The sequence below is a fragment of the Amaranthus tricolor genome, chromosome 17 (assembly GCF_026212465.1).
Source record: "Amaranthus tricolor cultivar Red isolate AtriRed21 chromosome 17, ASM2621246v1, whole genome shotgun sequence".
Taxonomy (NCBI): Eukaryota; Viridiplantae; Streptophyta; class Magnoliopsida; order Caryophyllales; family Amaranthaceae; genus Amaranthus; species Amaranthus tricolor.
This window is the reverse complement of record NC_080063.1, coordinates 4671869-4698489: the sequence shown is the minus strand read 5'-3', so window position 1 is coordinate 4698489 and position 26621 is coordinate 4671869. Positions and strand designations below refer to the sequence as shown.

The following is a 26621-nucleotide window of genomic DNA, read 5'->3' as shown; positions in this document are numbered from 1 at the left end:
CCGTAGACATTTCCGACAATTACTAAATATAAATATATAGGATATTTATGAAGATAATAAAGTTAATTATTATTAGTAATTGTATTTACTTGCTAGAGAATAAATATAATTGGTGGGTCAATAATAATTGGACCACGACTAATATAATTAATTCTATAAGGTCTTACAAAAGAATCAATCGAACGATAAATGACTCAGGCCCATTAGGAGTATGGGTTTGTGATCCAATTAGGTTAACAAAAGAATCAGTTTTTTTTTTACCTAGGTTTTGTAATGGAAAACGTGGGATGATGGGGGAGCATAAAACAGTTTTATTTAAACTTCCCCTGTCTATCATTCTGATTGCAAAAAACATTGAAAAACCAGAAAAAGCAAGAGAAACAATCTCTTCCGTTCTAGCAGACGTTGGTATTTAATTGATTCTGGTAGACTGAATAGAGGAGCAACGTTTGAGGCTCTATAGATTATCTTACCGCGCTAATTCTTGAGGATTTCACGCTACAAAGGTAATATAATCTTATCCTTTTATATGATTCATGTGTCTGATTATGTTTATGATCTTGAGATAGATGTTAGGGAAGTGTTTCTGAAATTCGCTTTTAAGCATCTAAGGAGACCCAACAATTTGCTGCGGTCAAAGGGATAAACCGCAGCAATTGAGTGGGTTATTTGCTGCGGTCACAAGCATAACCGCAGTAATTAAGCTTGCAACTGATTATTTGCTGCGGTTAGGTCCTAAAACCGCAGCAATTGTTTTGTTTTTTTTTCTTATTCTTTTTTTCCTATTTATTGCTGCGTATATACAATAACCGCAGCAAATAATAAGCAGCAAATACGTTTTTTTCCACTAGTGAGATGTCGTACATTATGATAAGCTGACAGCTTCTCATTGAAGGGTTAGTTGAGCATCAAATGCTTGTTTGTCTTATAGCTCTAATAGTCTTTTTGGTACATGATAATAAACAGTGGTAATGAAAATGAATATTAGTATAATTTTGGTTGAAAAATAATTTGACTACCTTGATGGTCATGCTTGTTCAACTTCAATCATATCATTTTCCTTATAAAAATTTATTCCAATGCATTATCATTGAGAAAGGTGGTACTAGATGGTAATGGAAATTTGTAAATAATTGTGATCAAAGTTTCATTACCATGGAAATAATATGGAACTTTTGATGAAATTTTACACTATAATTTATTTCCATTACCACTATTTAATACCTCTAACCAAACGGATCGTAAGTATAATTTAACATGGAACATTATTTTAAGATTATGAATATAAGATCAATAAAATTATAGTAAATAGTAGGAGGGTTTAAAATCAGATATTAAATCGACTCAAATCGATCAGAAAATTCAGATATTTAATAGTAAAAATAATGATATAATTTCAATCCATAAATAGACTTTTTAAAATCCCCACTTAAATTTTATTATCAACAACCCACCTCTCACAATAAAAATTTTAAAAATCAACAAGGCTAAATACATTCATTTGTTGCTAATTGTTGTGTTTGACTGCAGAGAACATTTCAATGGTTCTATATAGTATTTTCAGTGATGATTGGTGCAATGACAGACAAATAAGGTGGAGCAAGAGCAATGGAATTGGTACTTGGCTTGCTTTTTTGTGGCACTTGGTGGATGTTTTTGATAACCCATTTGGTGGTATGATCCGATCCGTCCTTGCGTAAAGTTTTTACCCCATCGGCAAATGACTACTCAATTACCACTATTTTGGTTCTTCCTACTATTTATGGTCTTTTACAAGGCTTAGTTTTTCCTTCCATGAATGTCTTCCTATCAAGGTAATCTACCTTCTTTTTCAACCCTTTTTTAACTTAAAACATATAGTCACAATGGAAAAAAATTAAAATTATGAGTGAGTGTTCTTATTCTCAAAGGTGGTTTAATTGCCTTCTAATTCTTTCTATTCACTAAGGACTGCTTATTTTTTTTAGTTATTTGATTGACAGTTTTTGGAAAAACATAGGAAATAGAATTTCTTTTGAAAATGAAAATTACTACAAAGTATATGAATTTAATAATCAAGGAGTATCAATTATAGTTTTTTTGTTTACAACCAAACAAGAAACCTTACGATCTTTGACAAAAAGAGTAATTTAGGAATTTACTTTATGTGTCAACGAAATAAGTTCTCAATAATTAACTTAAGTTTGAGTAATATGTTACTATTAGAAATGTATTTTGATTTGGAAAACAGGAATTTTGAATAATTAAAGACCCATCAATCACAAATGACTAGATTTTATTTAAAAAAATATTAATTTGCCATATTTTACATTATGCATCTCAAAATGAACAAAAAAAAATTGAAAATTTGATTCACAACTAACTGTCCAACAAATAACATCAAGATCAAAATTAGTCAATTTTATCAAAAATTGCACAGGATAGATTGAAAAGTTCCTAAATTTATACTTCATAATGACTCACCGTGAGACGGATCTATACTAAAGGCCTATTAGTAAAAAAACATTAAAAGAAAAATGAAAACATAAAATCTCACTTGTTTATTTTTTTTAAAATAGTTTGGATTGTTTCAATTAAAATTGTCTTATGGTGAGATAACCTTAATAAAAAATAAGTGTCATTTACTTCTATTTCACTTGTTGAACTATTCAACTTTAAACTTAATTTTCATCAAATAACTATATGAACTTAAAATATGATCAACAGATCAAGTCATCAAGCACTAGTCCATTATATTTGTACTTGCACTCTTAACCTTACTACATGAGTTGCTTATTGACCTAAACTTTGAGTATTAGGTGGTTTACAACCGAAGAACGTGGGCGAGCTGTGGGCATTGCCTTGGCAGGATTGCAACTTGGAAACATTTTAGCCTTCCAACAAGAAATCAGCACTATTGGCCCTTTTGTATTTTTCCCACTTGGACTTATTTGGCTAATATCATGGGTTTGTGGAGTACTTCAACTTAGGCAATCAAAGAAGGACCATGATGTTGATTCTTGTTACATGAATGGCCTAAATCTACAATCATTTCTGCTTCTCATGCTGAATAAGCCTTTCTGGGCTATACTGTTTGCTAATTTTACCAACAACTGGCTGAGTACCTTAGAGTTGGACCAATTTTTATCTACTCATCTGCTGAAATTAAACAAATTTGTTATTTATTTTTAAATAAACTCACTTGTTAGATATACTTGCTAAAATGAATTATTTGATTTTTTATAATCACTTTTAAAGCTTCCTTGTAAGTCAAATATTTAGAACTAAATAATAATTGAGTTTATTTTCAATAATTATATCGAATAGTTGTGTTTATTTAAATATAAATAGTATTTGGGTTTATTTTTAGTGGATCAAATAAATGTTATTTGGTTTTGAGAATTTCCTCTTTTCTAAATACTTCTTTATATGTCCCTTATTTGTCTTAATTAACTCTCAATGTTGTTCTTGATATTTTCAGGGATTTTTTGTTCTATCATGGATGCCCTTCTATTTTAGAATTGTAAATATAGTTTACGGTCTGGTAATCAGTATTAAATAGTGGAAATAATAATGAAAAATTAGTCTAATATTGGTAGGAATATATCTTGACAAATTAGATGATCATGCTTAATCTTCTTCAACAATCTTATTTTCTTCATTAATTCATTCCAATGCATAACCACTTGAGCATATGGTATTAGGTGGTAATGGAAAATTGTAAACAAAATTTTTATTTTATGATCAAACTTTCATTACCTAGAATTACATGATACATATCAATATTTACACTATAAATCATTCCATTACCACCAATTAGTACCTTAACCAAATGGGTCATTAGTGCAGAGGGACAAAAAATATAATTTAATTATATTTTTTTAGGTTTAACACCTTAAAATGCAGGTATTAAATGTGAAGCTTAATCAAAACCCTTGGTTTGATATGATTCCTTGGAGAGTAATGGCCATATCAAGCTATATTGCTGGTTGGATATGTGATTACTTAACAAAAGCTGGTTATTCTCTGTTACTTGCTCATAGATTGATGCGGCCATGCGGGTATCTCTTTATATTTCCTCCTTATTTCTTTATAGAGAAATTTTATGTAGTGATCCTGAGTTTTTTATTTTTCTATGGATGGTAAGCGTTTTTTTATCCATATGGTGATCCTAAATTTTTATAACATTTCTACTTGGTGTACAGAAGGTTACGATTTTTGTTAAATTTACGTATTTTTTTCATGAAAACAAATGTCGCAATTATTTTTATGGTGCAGCTTTTTGGAAAATCTATTTGAAATGAGTATTTAATTTAATAAAGAACTCAATATTTGTTAACCACATGAAAAAGTTAAAAACTCAAAGTCACCATACGGAATAAAAAATATTTGTATATCATGTGGAAAAGTCAAAAATTTAAGATTCCCACATAAAATTTCTTTTCTTTTATTTCTAACTGCTATATTAATTTTTTTAATATTGGAAAATATTTTTTGAATGTAGTCAATAGGTTTCATAGGACCTGGGTTATCACTTCTTTGCTTAACTTGTGCAAAGAATCCAAAAGTTGCATTTTTGCTTCTTACTATTGCTCAAAGCTTAACTCCATTAAGCCAAGTTGGACTATTCCTTAATATACAAGTAAGGATAATCTCCTCTCTTCCATTTTCAACTCTAGTATTTACCTTAATTGATTCCACCACTTGATTAACTACTATTACATGTATTTAAGTGCATTAATTGATAAATAGTACTCCTTAGCGGACCGTTTGGTAGTCGATATTAAATAATGTAAATGATAATGAAAAATTAATGTAATTTTGATGGAAAAATATATTGACAATTTTAATGGTGATGTTTGTTCACAAAATTAATTACAATGCAATACTATTTAAAAAGTGGTATTATGTGAAAATGAAAAACTGTGGAAGAGAATTTTTTTATGATTGAAGTTCCATTACCATGAAAATCATCATGTTAATATACATTTTATAAAAATTTACATTATAAGTCATACTTATTAATTACCAGCTTTTAGTACTAATAACCAAACACACCATTAGTGTATTTTTATTTTATTTTTGTGTACGTTCACTTGTGAAATAAACAAATGATTCTCATTTCAAATGAAAATAAAATTACTAATCCATTTTATTAATAAACACAAAAAAAAAAAAATTGAAAATACAGTTGGGTGCACTTATCTTTTAGGTGCACTTAGGCGCAAGATAGTCATTCAAGTAACTACGTTTTACATATATAATAAACTAGTTTATCTTTGGCAAATCACAAAAACTTGTTTACAGGTAATTGCTTTATTTTGATCTTAATATCTATGCTTTATTTTGCCACAATTGTTTTTTATAGCTTTTGTACCACAATAGAAAGAATTATTTAAATATATTATCTCTTATTAGAGCAAATGTTGTATTTTCAGTATATTCAGTTTAATTAGTTTTCTAGGCATTTATTTGTTATATTTATATTATCATTAACAAATGTATAATCAGGATAATATTGTGTACATTTAATTTTTTTTAAATCCCACCTTATATGGCAGTTTTATTGTATTGAAACAATGAAACTTGCACATGTGCTTTAACCTAGCTTGCTGCTTTACTTTTGTCCAATTTGATGTTATTCTTCTACTTCTTTGAGTTATTATTATATAAAAATATAATATATAATTGTCTAAATAAATAAATAATACAAATATACAAACATCTAAATAAATAAAATAATACATATAAAACATTTACTTAATGTAACTTAAAGGGGCAAAATTTTTTTTTTTTAAAAAAAGCAAAAACAATCAAATTGTTAGCTCATCATGTGGCATAACCTCTTCATGACAGGATGATACGTGTGTCCAAGTTGTGTATGTATCTTATTTTTTGTTGAAAAACATATCACAACACAAATTGACACAACTCAGCTTGTACGACACGTGAATGACCCCATCACAACATGATTTTCATGATTACATGTTTCATAAATTGTTATATAAGACAGTGTCAGTATAAGTGTGTATCACACGCACTATATATGAGCTAAATAATAAAACTAATATAAATTATGACAATAATAATAATAATATAAATTCTTTATTTTAAGATTGTTTTATCGAGGCACCGGAGTAGTTGTTAAATGTAGGCAAGATTGAGCAACAAGTCATTCTTAAGTTTGAAAGTTACTCGTATTTAGTGCGATGCTTATGAAATAGTGGTATGAACACGTAATATTATATTACCCATGCGGCCATGCCTTTGAATTGTGATCTTAACATGATTATATTAGTAGTTTACATAAACCAACACTTGATTAAAAAACTCTGGAAATCAAAAAGTCAGGAATCTCTATTATCAATTTATCATCACTTGATTAAAAAACTCTTATGGGCTGCTTAAACTCATGTAAGAAAACACCATTGGTGAGTTCAATTAGTAGCGTTAACCTAGAAAAATGGCAGCACTCACTTCGACATCTTATTGCAAGAATCTTAGCTCTTTCCTGCAACAATACAATTACTCAAAACAGCACCCGAAATCAATTCAAAATGCTGTCATCATTCCTTCGTCTTTATCTCCATTGGAAACATTAATCAAGACTTCAAACAGCCAAACATGGAAAAACAAAGATTATGGTCGAATACGACCGCGCAGGAACCTGGAGGTGGTGAAATGCACGGCGGATGAGCGGCAAATGAGCGGTGCAGGTGTAGCTCCACCAGATTCAACGCTGGAAGAGATCAAGGATGAATCAGGGTACCAATTTAAGCTACTTTGTTTGATGGCGTTGGGAATGTTCCTTTGCAGTGCTCAAAGGATGTATTTATTGGATATTTTTACCTCTGATACTCATTCCATGTCTCTCGATGCGGCATATAGTATTCAGGTTCGAAACTTCAATAGCTTTTGTCTAAATTAATTTCGAGAATCGCAATTAACACTATATATTCCACCGTGAATCAGTTTTAGTCTTAATTTTAATAACACGATTAGAGACCCTAATTGAATTGGTGAAAAACTGAATAACATAAACCCTAAATCTTGAATCAAGAAATTGAGTAAAATTGACAACAATTAAAGACTCCAACAGTTTTATTGATGAATCTAAAGTTGAAAATGGTGTTTTTGGAGAAATTGAGAAGAGATATCATAGACAAATTAGAAATTTATGATAGTGAGAGATTAAGGAATGTAAGTACATTATCTAACTTGTCGTTTTTCATCCTTCCTTCTAATCAACTCCTATGGTCCATGTCCATTCCCTTAAAGACTCCAAACACTCCATAAGCCAACAATTATGAAATTTGTAGCGATATGGATACACTGGAATTATACTTTAAAAAGAAGTTGAATAGAATATGAAAGTTTTTTGCAATATATATCAGGACCTGAATAAGTAAATGCTCAAGACCTGATTGATAAACAAAAATAAACTTGCGTAAAATAAAGATATACACAGATGATTGGTAACACAATTCACCACTAGTGACTACATCTCGCCTATAATTATCCAACCCATAGAATTTCAATCACATACCTCTTTATTCACTTAATCCAACCCGGCAGGACCTCTCCTCGAGCGAGCATAATGTAGGCAACACACAACATGCAGACACTGCAGTTGCTCATGCGAGCATCAATAGTGCTTGGTAGATTACTTTTGGTTAGAACCTTGATATGATTTTGATGTTTTGCATGCGTCATGCATGAAGATATCGTGGAGTTTAAAGATTGATTTTTTTTTAGTCCTAGGGTCTACGTAAAAGGCATTAAGGATCAGAAAGAAGAGTGGGTAATGCTCGCTTACTCATCTTAGTTGTTGAATCATTTAGAGAAGTCAGAGAGCTTGTAAATTAGGAAAGTCCATTGGAGTATATGTGTGTGTATATAACCAAATACTTAAAGCTCGTTTGGTTGACACGAAAAGTAAAGTCCTGTGAGAATTTTTACTTCCCTTGTTATTTGTTAACTTTCCATGGATTTTTTATTGTTTGGTTGCTCATAGGAAATTGCATTTGACACAGGAATTTGGAGTTACCAACACCCCTTGTTAATTAAATTCTTACCCTTTTAGGATTTTCCACTTCCAAGTGAATTTTTATTTCCCATGTCAATCAAACAACTATCAAAGTAAGCAATTTGTAAAAAATAAAATTCCACTAAAATTAAGAGGCAATCAAACGACTTCTTTGAGTGTGCTTGTGATTTAAATGTGATTTGTTGAAATTATAATTAAGAAATACACAATCTTTGATTTGGGGAGAGGTGATCAGCTAAGATACCCATAAATACTTGAGTCAGGGTGTAGTTCTTGCATTGTTTGTTAGTTGGTTACTTGGTTTATTTCTTATTCCTCATCTCCATTCTTTTCTTTTATTGTGTGCTCATATTACAACCATAAACCCATTTATTTTGACTGCAGGTAACATTTCAAGGGCTCTACATAGTATTATCAGTGATGTTTGGTGCAATGGCAGATGTATTTGGTGGAGGAAGAATAATGGGATTGGTAATTGGATTGTGGTTCTTACCTACAATCCTCTTCCTATTGTTTGCTTGTTTTTTCATACCAAATTTTTCTTCAGAGTGGTTCTCGTTAATTTATTTCATCCCATTGGCTGCTTTACAATACCTATGGCATGGTATAATGACACTCCTTACACCAAGGCAAATCCACCATTCTACCATCACCATCTTGGTTCTTCCTACTGTTTTTGGCCTAGCACAAAGCTTAACTTTTCCTTCCATGAATGTCCTCCTATCAAGGTACTCCCAATTTCTCCTTTTATTCCTTTTTAACTCTACAAATTCTTGCTGCGTTAAATCTGCTTTCCCCTTTGTGACACGTGTTCGATTTTTACCTAGTTGTTCGACTTTCACCTTGTGACCAAGGTATCCCTTTCACCCTGTGATGAAAGAATCATGGATTACCCTAGTGGTTGAGGACTTCTTCTTTCACCCTTTACTTATAAAGATTTAGCATATCCTTTAATTAAAAAAAAACTTTTAAATGAGCAATTGGATAGTAAGTTTAACTAATGGGGAGATTTTATCATATACTAGTATTTTTATTTATTTATTTTTCCTTAAATTGTAAAGGTCTATGATATAGAATTGGCATAGGGTCTCAAAATTTATGAGACGATCCAGGATACAAGTCACCAAGATCAAATACTCCCATTGTGAGATCACACTGAAAATTCATCCTCACATTTGCTTTAGACTCTTAGTGTTGCTTCATTGTAAACGTATTTTCTTAGTCAAACCTTTGGGATGTATACTCAACAAGGTTTAATGAAAGCCAAAAATGAGTTTAAATGAATTTTTAATCAGTTAATAATTAATTATGGGTCAAGTCTAGCTCTTGAGTTGGTCTAAGTACTCTACAAACATTGGACCAAAACACTAACCTATATTTGTGGACCCACACATATTGAATCTCAAAATATTGCATCTGGATCCTAGAAATTAGAGTCGAATCTAGAGAGAATTCTTCAAAGTCTTTAATTCTTGAACATTCCTAATCCTATTATTGCTGACCATATTTATTTACTAGGGACAAATTACGAGAATTATGTTAAAGTACTAATAATCCATCCTTTAAGAATATATCTCAAGATAAAAATATATATACTCCTCAATTTTTTGAGATTGTAACATTATGGAAATTTATGTGAGTTTTTCTTTTTAAAAAATGTTGTAAATGAAGAAGTAGCACTTTTCCATCTTTCATAGTTGTATAGTGAGAGATAAAACTGTGTTCTTAATCCAACAAATAAACACTCAACACTAAAAAAAAGCTTGAACTTAAAAACAAGAAACACAAAGACAATAATTTGATCAAAACAAATACTAGGTAGTTCATCCTAATATCAAAAATTATTTTTTGATTGTTTGTGCAAGGGTCAACTCTCTTATTATAAGAGATGGTTTTGATCATCTCGTAGCCTATTTTATAACTTGCACATTGGGGTGGAAGAAGAGTGTATGAGGAAGTATGATGGTTTGGGGTTTGGATCACTACATGAGGTGATCAAAGAGGTGCATAAAGAGTCTCTTGAACAAGGCAAGAGGTGCCTTGTTCAAGGCAGGATGATGCACAAGAAGAGTCTTGGTTTATGCCTTGAACGAGGCAAGAGGAAGAAAGGAAGGTGTCTTGAACAAGGCACGTCATGAGAAGAAAACAATAAATGGAATTGGACAGGTGCTTGTTCGAGCATATGAAGTGCTCGTTCGAGCACCCTAGTGCAGGCCAAAATGCGGGTTTCTGTTTTAATGTTTGCTTGGTGGGCAAGTCTTGGGCTTTTGTGATAAGGGTTATTCTACTTGTTTGGGAACTATATAAAGAACCTAAATCAGATTAGTATGCATCAAAGAGAAGCTAATACATTAAGATCAACTATGGTTAGAGAGAGCCAAAAGAGTTCACTTTTTGTATTAGTGTATGCTTCCATTAAATGTGGAAACTTTAGGGCTTGAGTGTGAGAGTTCAAGCTAGAAGAGGGTTGGGTCATTGATGTATTGTTGAATCTATTAATAAAATACAACTTTGTTTGAGGGGGAGTTGTTTAAGCACCTCATTAATCATCTTTGCGTTCTTGCATTGTGTTTGTTTGCTCCATTGTTTATGCACTATCTTTCTCTTGCATTTTTCTTCTTGTTCTTTACCATATTGAGGTTCTTAGCCTTGCATTTCATTGAACATGAATTTTTTTGGCAAAGATGGATCCTTTCTATAATTGGAAGATATTTATTCCAATTGTAAAGGTGGATTTTGATCTTGAAAACGACATTTTGTGTGTATTTTGATGATCTGAACTTAAGGGTAGTTTGATGACCTAAACTTTGTGTATTAGGTGGTTTCCAATTAATGAACGCGGGCGAGCTGTAGGGATTGTCATGGCAGGAATGCAACTTGGAAATGTCTTGGTCTTTCGACAAACAAACACAACTTTTGGACCTTTTGTGTGTGTACCACTTGGAGTTGTTTGGCTACTATCATGGGTTTGTGAACTTAAATTCTATTCGAAACGGAAGAATGCTGATTCTTGTCACACTAACCGTCAAACTCCACTGTCATTTCCAAATCTCATACTGAAAAAGCCTTTTTGGGCTATACTATTCGTTAATTTTACTTACAATTGGGTAAGAATCAAAATTTCAAAATTCACAATTTATATTTGCCTCATTATCTAAAATCTTATATTTTTTACTTTTTCAGGGATATTTTGTTCTTTTATTATGGATGCCCTTTTATTTAAAAAATGTAAGTCTAATCTATATTATGTTCTTCCTTTTGTTAACTTTGGTTTTTATCTTTTTAAGAATTATAAAAGATATAATTTAGTTAAATGAGATATATATTGGTGAATGGTTGAAACACTATGGCCCCGTTGGACTGTCGATGACTATCCATGCATTTTATAGACTAGCTTCATATAGCAACACAAGTCTGTTCAGCGCACTTTGACCTTACTCACACGCACCCGGAAAAACTTTCCAGGTGGTCACCCATCGTAAGAATACGCCCAACCAAGCATGCTTTACTGTAAAGTTCTTAGTAAATGAGCTCATTTGAAAAGAAGATGCACCTTGGTGTACTAAACATACTATCAGCCACGATCGTGGGGATGCTTTGATACCATTTGTAACACTCTGGCCCCATCAAACCAACACACGTCCTTTTAGCGCATTTTGGCTTCATTTGTGACCACTCATGAAAACTTTCCAGAATGTTATTCATCCTAAGAATATTCCCCACCAAGCATGCTTAACTGTAAGTTCTTAGCAAATGGACTCCCTTGAAAAAAAGATACACGTTGTTGATATGATTAGTCTATCAATCATTTTTAAAGCTTAACACGAGTATCACAATTTGTTAAATCTATATGCTCGTGATATTTAACTTAATATAATTTTCACTTGTGTATAATTGACGATTTGTATCAAAAAGTTATATTCGCATGAATAAAATGCTATAAGTTCATTAACAGGGACGAAGCTCATGAGTAGTCTGGATAGACAAGTTACAACATTAAAAATGGTAAAAAATTTATAGTACTGTTGTAGATAGTAAAAATTAAACTTTGTTTAGTTGGTTGGGCAGTCACCTTACACACAAGATGTCAGGGTTTGAACGTTGCCATTAGCAAGAATTTGCATCCTACTTGTATTTTTCTCGAGTTATTAGTGACATCACTCTTTTTTTCTGGATTCGCCCACGAGTTTATAAGAGTTTTAGTTATTGGATTTAACGCTTTAATACACAGGTATTAAATGTGAACCTTAATGAAGAGCCATGGTTTGAGGTAATTCCCTGGGGAATAGTGGTTGTATCAAGCTATATTGCTGGTTGGATATCTGATTATTTAAAGAAGGCTGGTTATTCTTTGTTATTTGTTCATAAATTGATGCAGGTATTTCTTCAAATTTCTTCATTTTTCAGTTTGTCTTTTTGAATTATTGAAAATGCTTTTTGGTTGTAGTCAATAGGTTTTATAGGACCTGGGTTATCACTGCTTTGCTTAACTTATGCCAAGACTCCAAAATTTGCATCTTTACTTCTTACTATTGGTATAAGCTTTACTCCTTTTACCCAAGTTGGATTATTCCTTAATATACAAGTAAGGATCTTCTCTCTTCTTTTTGTAATATTACAAGTATTACCTTAACTAATTCTTTTCATTATATTTGATTTAAAATTTGTTTGTCACAGGATATTGCTCCATATTTAGTAGGACTCATTCATGGTAAGTAATTAATGATCATTTTCAATACACATAATCTTTTGAAATGCTCACAAGAAAATTCATGTGGTGAGTCTGAATTTTTAGTTTTTTATCCTTAATCCTTATAGTGACTATAAACTTGTAACTTTTCTAATTGGTAGCCAAAAAGTTAAGGTTTTTTCTAAATATATGTTATTACTACCCAACATAAAGTGCTTTTTTTATAAAAACGAACATTGCGACCATCCTTGTGGGAGACGTTTTTCAAAAATATGTTTAACAAAGAACTTAAGCTTTTTTATACACATGAAAAAGTTGAAAGTTGAAAGTTACCATACAAACTTTTAAAATGTTTGTCTATTACGTGAAAAAGAGAATTCGGAGTTACCACGTTAAATTTTCCTTTTATAATCTACATAAGATATTCAAAAAACATTTATAATTATTCTGAAGAGAATAAATATATTCTATAATTTATAGTGATACCTGAGCACTCATAATTTCATTAAAAGTTCTACATGGTTTATTATAGGTATTACAAATATAGTTGGGACATATGGTGCAACAATATGCCTCTTTAAGGTGAGCAGCATTGTAAAATTGCTTGGATCCTATGAAGCATTTTTGATCCTAACATCTGTGCTCTATTTCACCACTACTATCTTTTATAGCCTTTGTGCCACAACAGAAAGAATAATTTGACATGTATTATCTCTTTTTGGGAGCAAAATGTTAAATATTCACCATCATTCAAATTTTATTCTAATTGTTTTTCATTTAGAAGCATATACAATTTTTGAGTTTATTATAATATCTATATTGTTTTTCATTCGAGCACGCACTTACAATAGCCAACAAACACATACAATTTTCTACTCTAAGATTTTTGTTTTATGAATATTTATTTTCAATACAAGTATAACCTTATAACCTTATGGTAGTTGTGCCCCCCGCATCCCACTGCCATCTTTCCATTTGTTTTTAACAAGTTTTACCAATCACTCTTAGTTTGTATTTTATTCTTAATTTATTTATATGCTAAAACATAGTCAAATGAGATCTTATTTAATTTGTCTAGCTATAAATTTTATTAATACAACTTTACATAATTTTTAGTTAAGCTCAATTAGAAACATTAACAACAGTGCATTTGTATGTGTGCAAAAACAAATAAAAAGATGATAATGGAATATATATGTAGGGAGTATCTTGAAAGGATCATGCTTAAAAGAATTAGGTCTTATCTCAATGGCGGCAATTGTAGGAGTGTTTATAAATATCTGATTCGGAATATCCGATATTCAGTTATAAAACTCAGATAATTCCGGGTATCCAGATTGGATATCCAATTTTTAAACCAAATACCGAATTCGAATTGAAGTATTAACAAAACTGGATATCCAGTTTTCTATTTTTTTAAAATTAATTTTTATTTTTTATTTTAAAATATTAAATTTTTTAAAAAAAATTATTTAGGTTGTTGAATTTACTAATATACACAATTTTCAACTACAATTAAGTTGCATAAGTAATTTATTATTAATAAATATAAATTTTTGAAAGTCCAACCATATTACCAAAATGATTTGTTTTCAATTTTTTTAAAAAAGCTTGATTAATAAAAAAATGAAGTGAGCTTAAGTATTTATGTGTAACAAAGCGCAATTTTTTAAAATAAAAGAGCAAAAAATATAAGAGTTTAAAAATCAGATATTTGATATTCAATCCAAATTTCGAAAATCTCATTTTTTCAAATCAGAATCGAATCATCCAAAATACCAAATATCCAGTTTTCCGAATCCAGATCGATTTATTCGATTTGGAACACCCCAAACGGCAAGTACATATTTCTCATGCAAGGCCTAGTTTTGATTTTGAGTGAACTCTCTTCGACCTACTCCCAACCTACTCCGAGACAAAATGAATCTTGCTTAACGAACGCCCTCTAGACGCTTAATAGTTGATATTGAGCATTTAATTAATTTTAAATAGCAAATTAGAAAATAATTAAAGTTTAAAATATAAAGCATTAATTGTGATAGCTAAAATATATTAAATTAAAAATCTATCATTAGTATTTGTCAATTTTTAATTCATAATAATCCATTTTCTCTATATATTTCATCATTTACTTTAAAAAATTAGAAGTAAAATTTTGTAGTTTACAATTTTTCCGAGATAAATAGATATAAATCTTTAGCCTAATTAATTTTTTTTTTCAAAAAAAATTAGACTAAAGATTTATATCTATTTATTTAGGAAAAATTGTAAACAACAAAATTTTAATAATTGTTATTTATAAACTACTATCTTTTAAATTTGTTTTTCTAACTACAACCTATTAAAATATAATTAATTATGCTACAATCAAATTTCCCATTAACAATCATTTTAAGTAAACTGACTAAAATTATCTCATTTTTCTTATTCAAACAAAAAAAGCAGTATATTAGGGCTTAGAAATTGAAAAGATGGTAAATACCAACTCGCCCATATTTACCCCTACAATCTCAATCAAATAACTCTAAGTTGCCACTTTCCATGTAATTATAAAACTTTTTAGAGAAAATTCTATGAAACTACCTATTCTATACCTGAATTTGTAAAAAACTACCTTATCTAATTTTTTTTGCAAAAAACTACCTTATGTAATACTTTTGTTTGCAAAAGACTACCTTCTAACGGATTTAAGAGTTTGACCGTCAAAACTAACCTTTGACTATCACGTGTGACACACGTGACCCTTTAATAAGCAAACCTTCCTTCTTCATTTCAGACATTCCCAGCCATTTTCTCCCTCTGCTGCTTCGGTCAAAATTATTCCCCTTCTTCTTCGATAGCCGCGTTTTGAGCTTGAAACTCGAGGTAAGGCCACTAAGCTAATTGTCCGTTTCAGCTTCGGTTGAGCCACTATAAGATGTTTTCGAACTTCATCCGGTAACCTCAATGTGAATCGGTCACGATTCTCACCGGGTTGACTCAGTGAATGACCCGTCGAGTGTGACCTCGGTACACAGTGTTTCATCTTCCTGAAACTCATTAAGGCAAATAGCGCACTCCAGTGACTCTTTACTGAATTTCAAATCCTTCACATCGGCGTATAAAAATGTCGGAAATGTTTCGATTACGGATTGATCGAGTCCACGGATTTGAGCTCTTAACAAATTTTCATTTCTAGCAAAAGCAGCCGGATCACCAATTGAAGAATTATCGGAACATTGTTGGATGTAAATAGCATGCATCCAGTAATGAAAAAACCTAGAACTAAAACAATAACAATTAAAGCCATTGATGGACTTACTTTATTTCCATTTAACTCATAATCATCATCATCACTCGATTGTCGTTGCGCATCCACAATTTGCAATAAAGAAGTTGAGATTATGCAGAGAAATAATAGTAGTATACCATACTGGTTTGTTGTTGTGGATGTGCAACAATGACGGCTCATAGTTTGGTGTAATTTCGATTTGAGAGGGAGAAAATCTTGCTTATTAAAGGGTCACGTGTGTCACACGTGATAGTCAAAGGTTAGTTTTGACGGTCAAACTCTCAAATCCGTTAGAAGGTAGTCTTTTGCAAACAAAAGTATTACATAAGGTAGTTTTTTGCAAAAAAAATTAGATAAGGTAGTTTTTTGCAAATTCAGGTATAGAATAGGTAGTTTCATAGAATTTTCTCAACTTCTTATATTGTTTAGTCTTGATGTGCATACCAACAAGGGCCAGTTTGATTAGTGGTACTAAATAGTAGTAATGAAAATAATTTATGGTGTAAAATTTTATCAAAAGTTGCATATCATTTCCATAGTAACTAAACGTTGATCACAAAAAATTTTTTTGTTTGCAAATTTTTATTACCACCTAATACCACATCTCCTATTGGTAATGTCCTGGAATGAATTTTATAAAGAAAATGAGATAATTGAAGTTGAACAAGTATGACCATCAAGATAACAAAGAGATTTTTCAACCAAAATTACACTAGTTTTTCATTCCTATTATTACTGTTTATTACCACCTACCAAACGAATTACAAAGGTTGAATATAAGTTTAGATATAAATCATAGATTGTAGTTGGCAAACACAAACTTTTAAGTTATGAAGTTTTTAAATATTACTCCCTTCATTTTTTTTAAAAGTTGTCAGTGTTATTTTGGAGTGTTTTATTTGTTATTATCGTAAAGAATATTTTTATTTATATCACAAATTTTAGACAAATAACCTTGTTCATCATCATTATAATATTTAATAATTCTTATGGTCGCTACATATCTTTATTGAACTTCATTTTAACATTTTTATATTTTTTATGGCTTCCATATGTTTCCCATTAACTTTATAAAAAATATATATTTTATTAGTCGTGAATGTCATAATTTTTCTACTAACTTTTTAAAATATTTTTTAACATTTTTAGTCCTCACTTTTGCGAAAATATATCTTGTGAGAACTTCATTAGAAAAACTATTTGTATTATATACTAAAACAACTAATCTCTATTGAAATAACACAATCTCATACAAGAATTTGTGTTTATATTATTAGTCTATTTAAAAAAATCAGCACATGTTATATGAGACAGATCCATACAAAATTCCAAACAACCCAAATTAAAAAATATAAGTTGCACAAAGACAAGGTTTAGTTGTCTGTAAAAAAAAAAAAAAAAGACAAGGTTAAGTTAGTTTAAATTCTTTAGAAAAAATAAATGCTAACTGTGGATGAAAAACTCAGAAGTCTGCTGTCGGCCCTCTTTGCGAAAAACCTAGGGCGTGTTTTACAATTTACAGTCGTATAACCGAACGGCGTAAAACTCCATTGCCGAACATCGTCGGAGGTAAAATCCACAACTTCCATCTTTTCAAAGGGGTAACCATTGAATATCATCTAAAGAACTTTTAGCTCTAAAAGAAGTAGAAATCATCCTACATCAATGGCAGTAAGCGGTTCTACATCTGATTCTTTTCTAATTGACCCTTTAAACTGAAACTTTCTTATTGTTTCCTTTCCTTGTTTATTATTTCTGTGTTGCCAATTTGATGAATTTGGATAATTAGGTATGCTTTCAATTTGAAACTTTACTGTCTTAATATTATAAAGATTTGAAAACTGAAACAAAGAACAGGATTTCGAGGTATGGGTGATAGTCGTAATATGAATTACCCTTCAAGATTAGCACAATCTATGTTAAAATCTCAACACCCAGAAAAATTGCTGCATGAAAATCAAGGGATTAAATTCCCAACATACCATGATCTTCCTTATGTCACTCCTAGAACTAGAATACTATGTGATATAGTTTATAATACCCAAAATTCGGATATTGAAGCTGCTTTGAATAGCAGTGGAATCACTCCTAGTTGTGAGCTCGTGGAGGAGGTCCTTAAGCTGTCTTATGGCAGCCCTAATGGGGCTGTGAGTTTCTTTAGGTGGGCTGGGTTGACCTATAAACCGTCCGTCTCGGTTTATTCGTGGAATTTAATGGTTGATTTGCTAGGGAAGAACAAGATGTTTGACCAATTGTGGGCTGCTATACGTTCTATGAAAGAGGAGGGGTTGCTATCCCTTGCTACATTTGTGTCTGTTTTTGGGAGCTATTGTACAGCAGGGAAGTTTGAGGATGCGATAATGACATTTGAGACGATGCATAAGTATGGGATTGAGCCTGATGTGGTTGCTGTGAACTCTTTGTTGAGTGCTATGTGTAGGGAGAAGGATCAAACCAAAAGGGCTTACAATTTTTTTGATAGAATGAAGCTGAAGATTCCACCTGATGGGGATACCTTTGCTATTTTGTTAGAGGGTTGGGAGAAAGAGAGGAATGTATCGAAGGCTAAGACGACTTTTGGGGAGATGGTGGTTCGTGTTGGTTGGGATGTGAAGAACATGGCTGCTTACACTGCTTTCTTGATGACTCTTGTTCGTGGATCACAGGTTGATGAGGCTGTCAAATTTTTCCAACTTATGAAGGGCAAAGGCTGTTTACCAGGTTTGAAATTCTTTACCAATGCTCTTGATATTCTTGTTAAGAAGAATGATTCAACCCAGGCTGTACCTTTGTGGGATTCCATGGTGGGGAGTGGCATAATGCCTAATTTGATTACATTCAATGCAATGATTGGCCTGCTCTGCAACAACAATGACATAGAGAATGCATTCCGGTTTCTTGACGATATGCCATTCTATGGAGTCTTCCCTGACTCACAAACCTATAATATGATTTTTGAATGTTTGATAAACAACAAGAAGGTTCGTGAAGTGGCCAGCTTTTTCAGAGAGATGACAAAGAATGAATTTCCCCCTACACTGGCTAATTGTGCTGCAGCTATCGAGATGCTGTTTGAACGGGATGATCCAGAGACAGGAATTGAGATTTGGAATTCTGTGCTTGTCAATAGAGTCATGCCTATTGATGATTGTGCAAATATACTCCTCTTGGGGCTGTGTACGTTGGGTCGTTTCTCTGAGTTGAAGAGGTTTGCATATGATATGCTAGATCAGAGGATCATTATCTATGAAGTCACAATGCGGAGGTTGCAAAAAGCCTTATATAAAGAGGGCCGGAGTGCAAGAGACATTTTTGACAGCCTTGAGAGGAGGTGGAAAGCTTCACTTGCTTAGAGAGGCCTCGTTCTTTTGTTTCTTTCTCTTTGTCTCTGACTCTTCCTGTCTGTCTATTGTTCTGTTATACTATTGAGTAGCGTTTGAACTGTTACTCTATATTCTCTGCAGTTGCATAATGGAAAACCATATTTAATAATATAAGGCTCTGTCTTTTGTTTCGTTCTCGGAAAACTCATGTTTTGGACGTGTTTGTCTTATCATCACTTCTACTTCCGTTCATTCATGGATTTTAAGAGCCAAACCTTTTCCTTTTGCTTCTTGGTCCTGCCTCTCATTTAAATGATATTGTCTTAAGTATACCTTTACATAATGACAACTGATTTTCTCTGTTGATTCTGTAATCACACTTTTCAGAAGAAAGTTTGTTATATACTCTTCTTGTTTCCAGTTCAGTTTTCAGATTCTGGATTGGACTCTTGGCTCTTAGTCCTTTAGAATTTATTCTTTGTAGTGGTCAGTCTCTTCTGAATTTTGGAATCTCCTGCTCACAACTGACCTCCATGCAATCTTTGTGAAGGATAAAGATTTCTTTTTGTGCAATTCTACATCTGTTCGCTTAGGATTTGGACACTTGGCTCTCAATTTCATCATCTCAAGTCCGGAAGCAGCTTCAGATGAGGTTTAGTTTGTGCATGAAATTTACTGAAGATCCTGAAGTTTGGAATGCTGCCATATTTTTAGATGGCAGTTTCAAGTTTGAACTGATGCTTGGCTAAGGACTCATTTGTTGATGAATCAATTCAGAGATGCTGCGTTAGCTTGATTGAACAATTGGTTTATCCCTGTCAATTGAAGCGACCTAACTTCCATTTAGATATCTGGAAGTTTCTAGTGTACAATTTGCAGGTTTGATTTTTTGCTAGATATGAAGAAAGTTAGATTGCCAATCTGGCACTGTGACGGACAATGGCTGATACTGATTGAAAAGCCTGCTGAATGCGTTACATGAGACCTTCATTGGAGGGAAAAAGCGAAAAACTACTCTGTAATTACTTACTTTGAAAACTGCATCAAAGAGACATGAAACCACTTACGTTTCATTTAGCTTCTGTTAGGTGATATTTTGAAACCTTATCTTTTCAGCTAATTGTCATGTTTTAAGCTAATTATATGCCTTCATTGCACCTCTTCTGTGTGATGGAACGTTCATTTTCCAAAAACAGTGGACAATCGCTTGTTCTCGTGTCTTGCAATAATTTAGCGGGACAAAAGTGTGGATCAAGGTGGTATTGGTTGTTGATGGGGCCAAAGATTTATGGCTATCTGGTTTTGGATTATAATAGATTATATTGAAACGACTCATTAAAAAATGTGCTTTTTTTTATCTATGTGAAGTTGCACATGATGTTTACTACCGATTCTATGTGAAGTTGATAAAATGTTTACTACCGTTGATCAATTAAAAACGACCATTTTGTACCACAAGGGTAAGGTTGCGTATGGATCAACGTAGTTGATAATATTGGGGTTTATGGAATGTTGTTGTAGGAGTAAGGATCAACATGCTCCACAGTTTTCAGTGACATCTTATAGTACCTTCTATGTGATTGCTCTGTGCGTTCATCGCTGTTGTACATGCTATCTCTGCCTTTAAGCATAGTCCATTGCTGGAAGTCCGTGTAAATTTGCCAAATATCAATACATTAAGTCCTTTACTTGTGTCCTTGTGGGTGCCAATAATCTCCGCCTCTCCCCTACTGTCCCTTAAGATTCCAGAGATTTAGCGTTGCCTTGATTAAGATTAATTGTTCAGTTGTCTGGTCAACACTCAAGTGTTTGTTGGGGGACTTGGCACTTCGATTTTACGACATCATCTATCCTTGAGATTTTTTCCTTGTCGAGTTCAAGTCCACAATTTATGGTTTACTGATGTGAGTCATGTGATTGTTGTGGATAGGTTCATCCAACTATGATGAAGAAACCCTTTGATGCACTTGCACACTTTCCAACATGTGTTTGCAGTGCATATTTTAGGCAAGAATACCTTTTATCTGTTCAAAACTGCAAGCCCTCCATAGATATGTATCTTATCATAGTAAGCTTTAATCCATGATGTGTTGGCTTCTAAGATTATATACATGCCTGTATGATACCGTATTTTGAGTATGCAAGTATTAGGCTGCCAAATGGATCCCTAACCATTTTCTTTTATCTTCATCTTGAACTTACGCTCTTAAGTCAGTTTAAATCTCTATTTGTTACCATTTTTGTAACACAACTTCTTGTATGAGAGCGCCTCATACAAGATTTTGTAGTTTTTGCCCCGTCTTGTATGAGACTGTCTTGATGATAGATGGGTTACCATAGTCATCAAGTGGTGGACTAGATTCGGCTACATTTTGTCAATATTTATCTAGTTGAATAGCTAAATTGCTATGGCATTATGGTATTGTAGCTTTGCATTTGCTGTTTCTATGTGTTTATGCATGAGTCGTTGCCTGCGTGCATTTCTTTGCTTGGAGTTTCTGCAAAGATTGAAGATGTCTCAGAATACGCATTTGCGATGGAGCTTGAGGTGGATTTTGGATCTTTCTTTCTTCATTTCCTCCTTTGTTTCTTTACATAGGTGGAGGCACATTATTTTTGCGTTCCATTCAAAGCCTTTGTTAGATCAAGCTCTAAACCGAACAAGGATGAAGTTTTGCTGTACTACTTGCAGTTCTCAATACACTATTAATTCTTCAGTTCTAAACCGCTGAAGTTGCTGAGGCATATGACAGTGAAGGAAGCACTGATAAGGAACGGGTAATTTTCCATTGTTAAAATTTCTAAAACTGATTTTTGAATACAAGCTTTCAGTTTGTAGTCATTCGTCAGCGCCGCTCGTAATGGTGAAGGATTGTTGTGTGTGGTTATGTCAACTTGTCTTTGAGGCTTGAGCTTTGTCTGGGTACTAACTTTGTGATCCATTTCCAGAGAGAAGACGGTACGGAATTTCAATATTGGGTCGAGGGATAGGAATAAGTTGGGGTCGAGGGATAAGGATATATGTGGATGATCGTTAAAATTGATTTTCACAGTTGTAGATTAATACTAAAGACGGGTAACCATTAACGCACGAGTTTCTCCTTGTAGCACGTTATTTGATGGCGTGTCCCACAGGAAGCTGTGAGGAATCGAGAAACCGTCTGCTGCTGTTACTCTGTGTAATTTTTAACTGTTTGTCGCACCTTAAGCTGTATGGTTTATCAGCTCGTCTTATTGGTTATTTGGTTGACATAAGTATTGGAATCTGATTGATCTCTGTCGTCAGCTAGCAGTTTTTTTTCTTGCACTGGGATTAGCATGATGAGACTTCTCATGACGAACTGGTTGCAATTCGGCAATATAGTTGTACTGTATTTTGTTGCCTTCATCATTATCAGGGTTGTTAAATGGATCGGATATGATCTGGGTTGGGTAAGCAAATATGGGTCGGGTTGGATAAGGGTTCTTTTATATGGGCTTTAGGTCTAACCCGGCCCTTTTTTATTCCTCAAACTTATTATAATCCCCATTCAACAATTTATAATAATTAAATTATTGTTTATAATAATTAAATTGTAGCAATGTTATAATTCCTATTGAGAGCATGAGCAATGGTGATCTAATTTTAGATCACATCACATGACCAAACTAGAGTAAATTTACTCTTATTGGTAATCTTAATTGAGGTGGGTTGGCAAAAGGTTGGAAAAAAGAGTCATCGTGTGACCCGTGAAATAGAACGGTCACCAATTTTTTTTCAACATTTCTGCCACGTGTCACGCATCCATTGGCAAAAAAAAAATCAGAAAAAACAAGAAACTGATAGCCCCTGCATCCCTTTCCACGTGTCGCGTGGTCATTGGGCAAAAAAATACCCGTTTTTTGCCTTTAACGACTATTTTCGTATTTAAATAATTTTTTTAAAAAAATTATATCAACGGTCATATTTTTTCGAGATCTATAAAATGAGACCCATATTGATATTTTTTGACATAATTTTATTTTTACATATTTTGTTCTTATTTTCCTACTTCTTTTGGTTAAAAAATACCAAATTAATCATTTCAAAAATCGCAAAAAAAAAATATGGATTCAAATAACCCAAATTATGAAAGAAATCTATGTAAAAAAAATCCCAAGAAAAAAGTCTTCTAACAATCAAAGTGCTCAAATTCAGTATTAAAATCCTCCGTTTAATCCTCCATTTTTTCAAATTACTCCAAATTCTTCTTACTATATTCCTCAAAATATCCCAAATTCATCTTATTATGTTCCTCAAAATACCCAAAATTTTCAAATTATGTTTCACCACCATCAACAATCTCACAATGTCAACTCTAATATTGATATCTATTCAACTCCAATAAGGGGTGAAAGTTTAGACGAAAATGAGATGGAGTATGATGATGATGATGATGATGATGATGAAAATGAAGGAAATGATCAAGATGATCAATATGGTGAAGATGGAGGAAATTCTGTTCATCATGTTGATGCTAGTCTTTACACCCAACCATCATTTCAAGATCTAGTTTCACAATTTGGTTCACCACCGAGCTTCACTCAATTGGTTCAACCATCTCAACAGCTACCTAATAATAATGATGAAGCCTCTATAACTTCAAAGAAAAGTTGGGATTTGATTGAAGATATTGCTTTCATATGTTTAATCATGAACACAAGTACAGATCCAATTGTGAGCACCAACCAAAAGATAAGAATGAGGTGGCAGAAAGTTAAGGAAGCTTATGAAGTAGCGAGGATGGAACAACCCCATCTGATCCACGAAGAACCGCCGACCTGCTTAAATGTCGTTGGGGTAGAGTTGCTCCAGAATGTTTGAAGTGGTCTGGAAGTTATGATGAGACTCTTAGGAGGTAGAAGAGTGGCACGATGGACGAAGATGTGCTTAAAGAAGTGCATTTAATCCATTAAAGAAAACACGGTAACTTTAACTTGATTGAGCAATAGAAAATTTTAAAAAAGTAACAAGTGGAAGCAAGTGTTAAAAACTAATCAAAAAAAAACAATTGGATCAACAACCAACTGGTGATGTTAGTAGTAAAAGTAGTGGGAAAAGATCAAGGACGGAAGAAGATTCTGAAACACCAGCAAGTAAACCTCAAGGAGGATCATCCACTCGCTCCGAGGGTGTGAAGAAGGCTAAGACTCGCATGACTGGGAAAGTGGTTGCAGATCAATCAATTCAAGCTTTGAGTGCATTTGGAGAGAGTCTTCGACTTAATTCAGAAATAATGAAAGAGAAGACAGAAATTCAAAAACAAAAAGAAGCCTGAAAACAAAAACAACTTCAACTGGAAGAATATTGAATGAATTGAGAGATCTATGAATCATTAAGCAAAAAGGAAACTTTTCAGCCATGGGAAGCTGATATGATGGTTCAACTTGGACAATACCTTCAGAATTATAATCGTCAGTAGATATTTTAATTATGTAATGTCTTAATTATGTTTTAATTATGTATTGTTTTTAATGATGGTTTGATTATGTAATGTTTAAAAATGATGTTTTAATTATGTAATGTCTTAAAAAGATGTTTTAATTATGTAAGGTTTTCTTGCATTAGTCTTCTCATTTCTATCACCTTTTAGCATGCATTAGTCTTTTCCTTTCCATCACCTTTTGGCATGCATTAGTCTTCTCATTTCCATCACCTTTTTGGCATGCATTAGTCTTTTCCTTTCCATCACCTTTTGGCATGCATAATATTATATATGTGCACATCCAAATTCAATTGGATGTATAACTTCAAAATGAGCTTTTCTAAGTTCAATTTTGCCTCATCCACTTCAAGTTCTTCATCTTTTGACGAAGAGAATGAACTAATACATAATAAGGTTGATTATGCCTTTCAATACGCAATTCCTCTCATTGTTTCAACACTACAACCAAGGGTGAGAACAAAAAAAAAATGTCGAATTCAAAGAGACCATTCAAAAGGTCATTCCCAACTATTTAATGATTATTTTGCTGAAAATCCTACATATTCTTCTCGATTGTTTCGAAGTAGGTTTAGGATGAGAAAACATGTATTTTTACGGATAATGGAAGCTGTCTCCAACAACGATCCATGGTTCACTACCAACATTGATGCAACTGGTAGAAAAGGTCTAAGTGCTTTACAAAAGTGTACTGCAGCTCTTCGTATGCTAGCATACGGGGTGGCTGCTGATCAAGTTGATGAGTACCTCCGAATTAGCGAAAGCACAGCACGAAAGGAATAATCAACCAATTTGGGCAACATTATTTGAGAAAACCAACACCACAAGATTTGACGAGATTATTAGCCTTTAGTGAAGAACGAGGATTCCCTGGCATGATTGGTAGTGTTGATTGCATGCATTGGGAGTGGAAGAATTGCTCAGCAGCATGGAAAGGGCAATATCAAGGCCGAGCTGGTGTTGCAACATTAATTCTTGAAGCTGTCGCCGATCATGACCTATGGATATGGCATGCCTTTTTTGGGATGCCAGGTTCATAAAATGATCTCAACGTGCTATATCGATCACCTCTTTTAGTTGATTTGTTTGAAGGAAGGGCACCACCTGTCAATTTCACGGTGAATGGAAATCAATACGGCATGGCTTACTATCTCACTGATGGCATTTATCCTAAATGGGCTACTTTTATTCAGTCTATTACTAAACCGCAAACAGCAAAAGCAAGGTTATTTTCCCAACATCAAGAAGCAGCAAGAAAGGATATGGAGCGAGCATTTGGGGTGATGCAAGCTCGATTTGCAATAATTAGAAAGCCCTCACTTGCTTGGGATGAAGAACGACTCTCTGATATAATTACTTCTTGTATAATTATGCATAATATGATAGTGGAAGATGAAAGAGATACATATACACACTATGTTGATGGTAGAGAGTTCATGTGAGATCGCCCAAAAGGTCAATCAGAAAGTACAAGTGGATTAAATGATGACTTTGAGTATTACACAGATAGAATTGTTGATATCAGTCGATACTTGGAAAATAAGGATGATGTTGAAGATCGACAAACACATTTATCCTTAAAATATGACTTGGTTGAAAATATCTGGCAAAAGTTTGGAGAGAATCGCAATTAATGTATCATTTAAAATTTTAGTTTTTTAATTTGTGTATTTATTTTATTTATGTGCATTGTAATATTTATTTGAAGTTAACGAATTTTTCTTAAATATTAAAAAATATTTATTAAAAATTATATTTATATTTATATTTATTAAAAAATATTATTTTTATTAAAAGAATAATTTTTTTTAATTATAAAATAGTAGATCTATTTTAATCAAATAAAAAA

The 26621-nt window shown here is 32.6% G+C and overlaps 2 protein-coding genes across 3 annotated transcripts; both read left to right on the top strand.

The window, feature by feature from the left end:
* Positions 1 to 5993: 5993 nt before the first annotated feature.
* LOC130804704 (probable anion transporter 3, chloroplastic) lies at positions 5994 to 13471 on the top strand. Its single transcript, XM_057669250.1, has 8 exons — positions 5994 to 6874; positions 8411 to 8754; positions 10845 to 11133; positions 11210 to 11254; positions 12258 to 12404; positions 12474 to 12611; positions 12704 to 12737; positions 13249 to 13471. The coding sequence occupies exons 1-8, from the start codon at positions 6443 to 6445 to the stop codon at positions 13416 to 13418; spliced, it is 1599 nt and encodes a 532-aa protein (XP_057525233.1). The 5' UTR covers positions 5994 to 6442; the 3' UTR covers positions 13419 to 13471.
* Positions 13472 to 17405: 3934 nt separating this feature from the next.
* Positions 17406 to 24789, top strand: LOC130804703 (pentatricopeptide repeat-containing protein At1g77360, mitochondrial-like). Of its 2 annotated transcripts, XM_057669249.1 has the most exons (3): positions 17406 to 20398; positions 21910 to 22088; positions 22260 to 24789. In XM_057669249.1, exon 1 carries the CDS (start codon positions 17856 to 17858, stop codon positions 19338 to 19340), a length of 1485 nt encoding a protein of 494 aa, XP_057525232.1. In that variant the 5' UTR covers positions 17406 to 17855; the 3' UTR covers positions 19341 to 20398; positions 21910 to 22088; positions 22260 to 24789. The 2 variants fall into 2 exon arrangements, with proteins under 2 accessions (XP_057525232.1, XP_057525231.1); XM_057669248.1 differs by having other exon boundaries at positions 21910 to 24789.
* The last annotated feature ends 1832 nt before the right edge of the window (positions 24790 to 26621 follow it).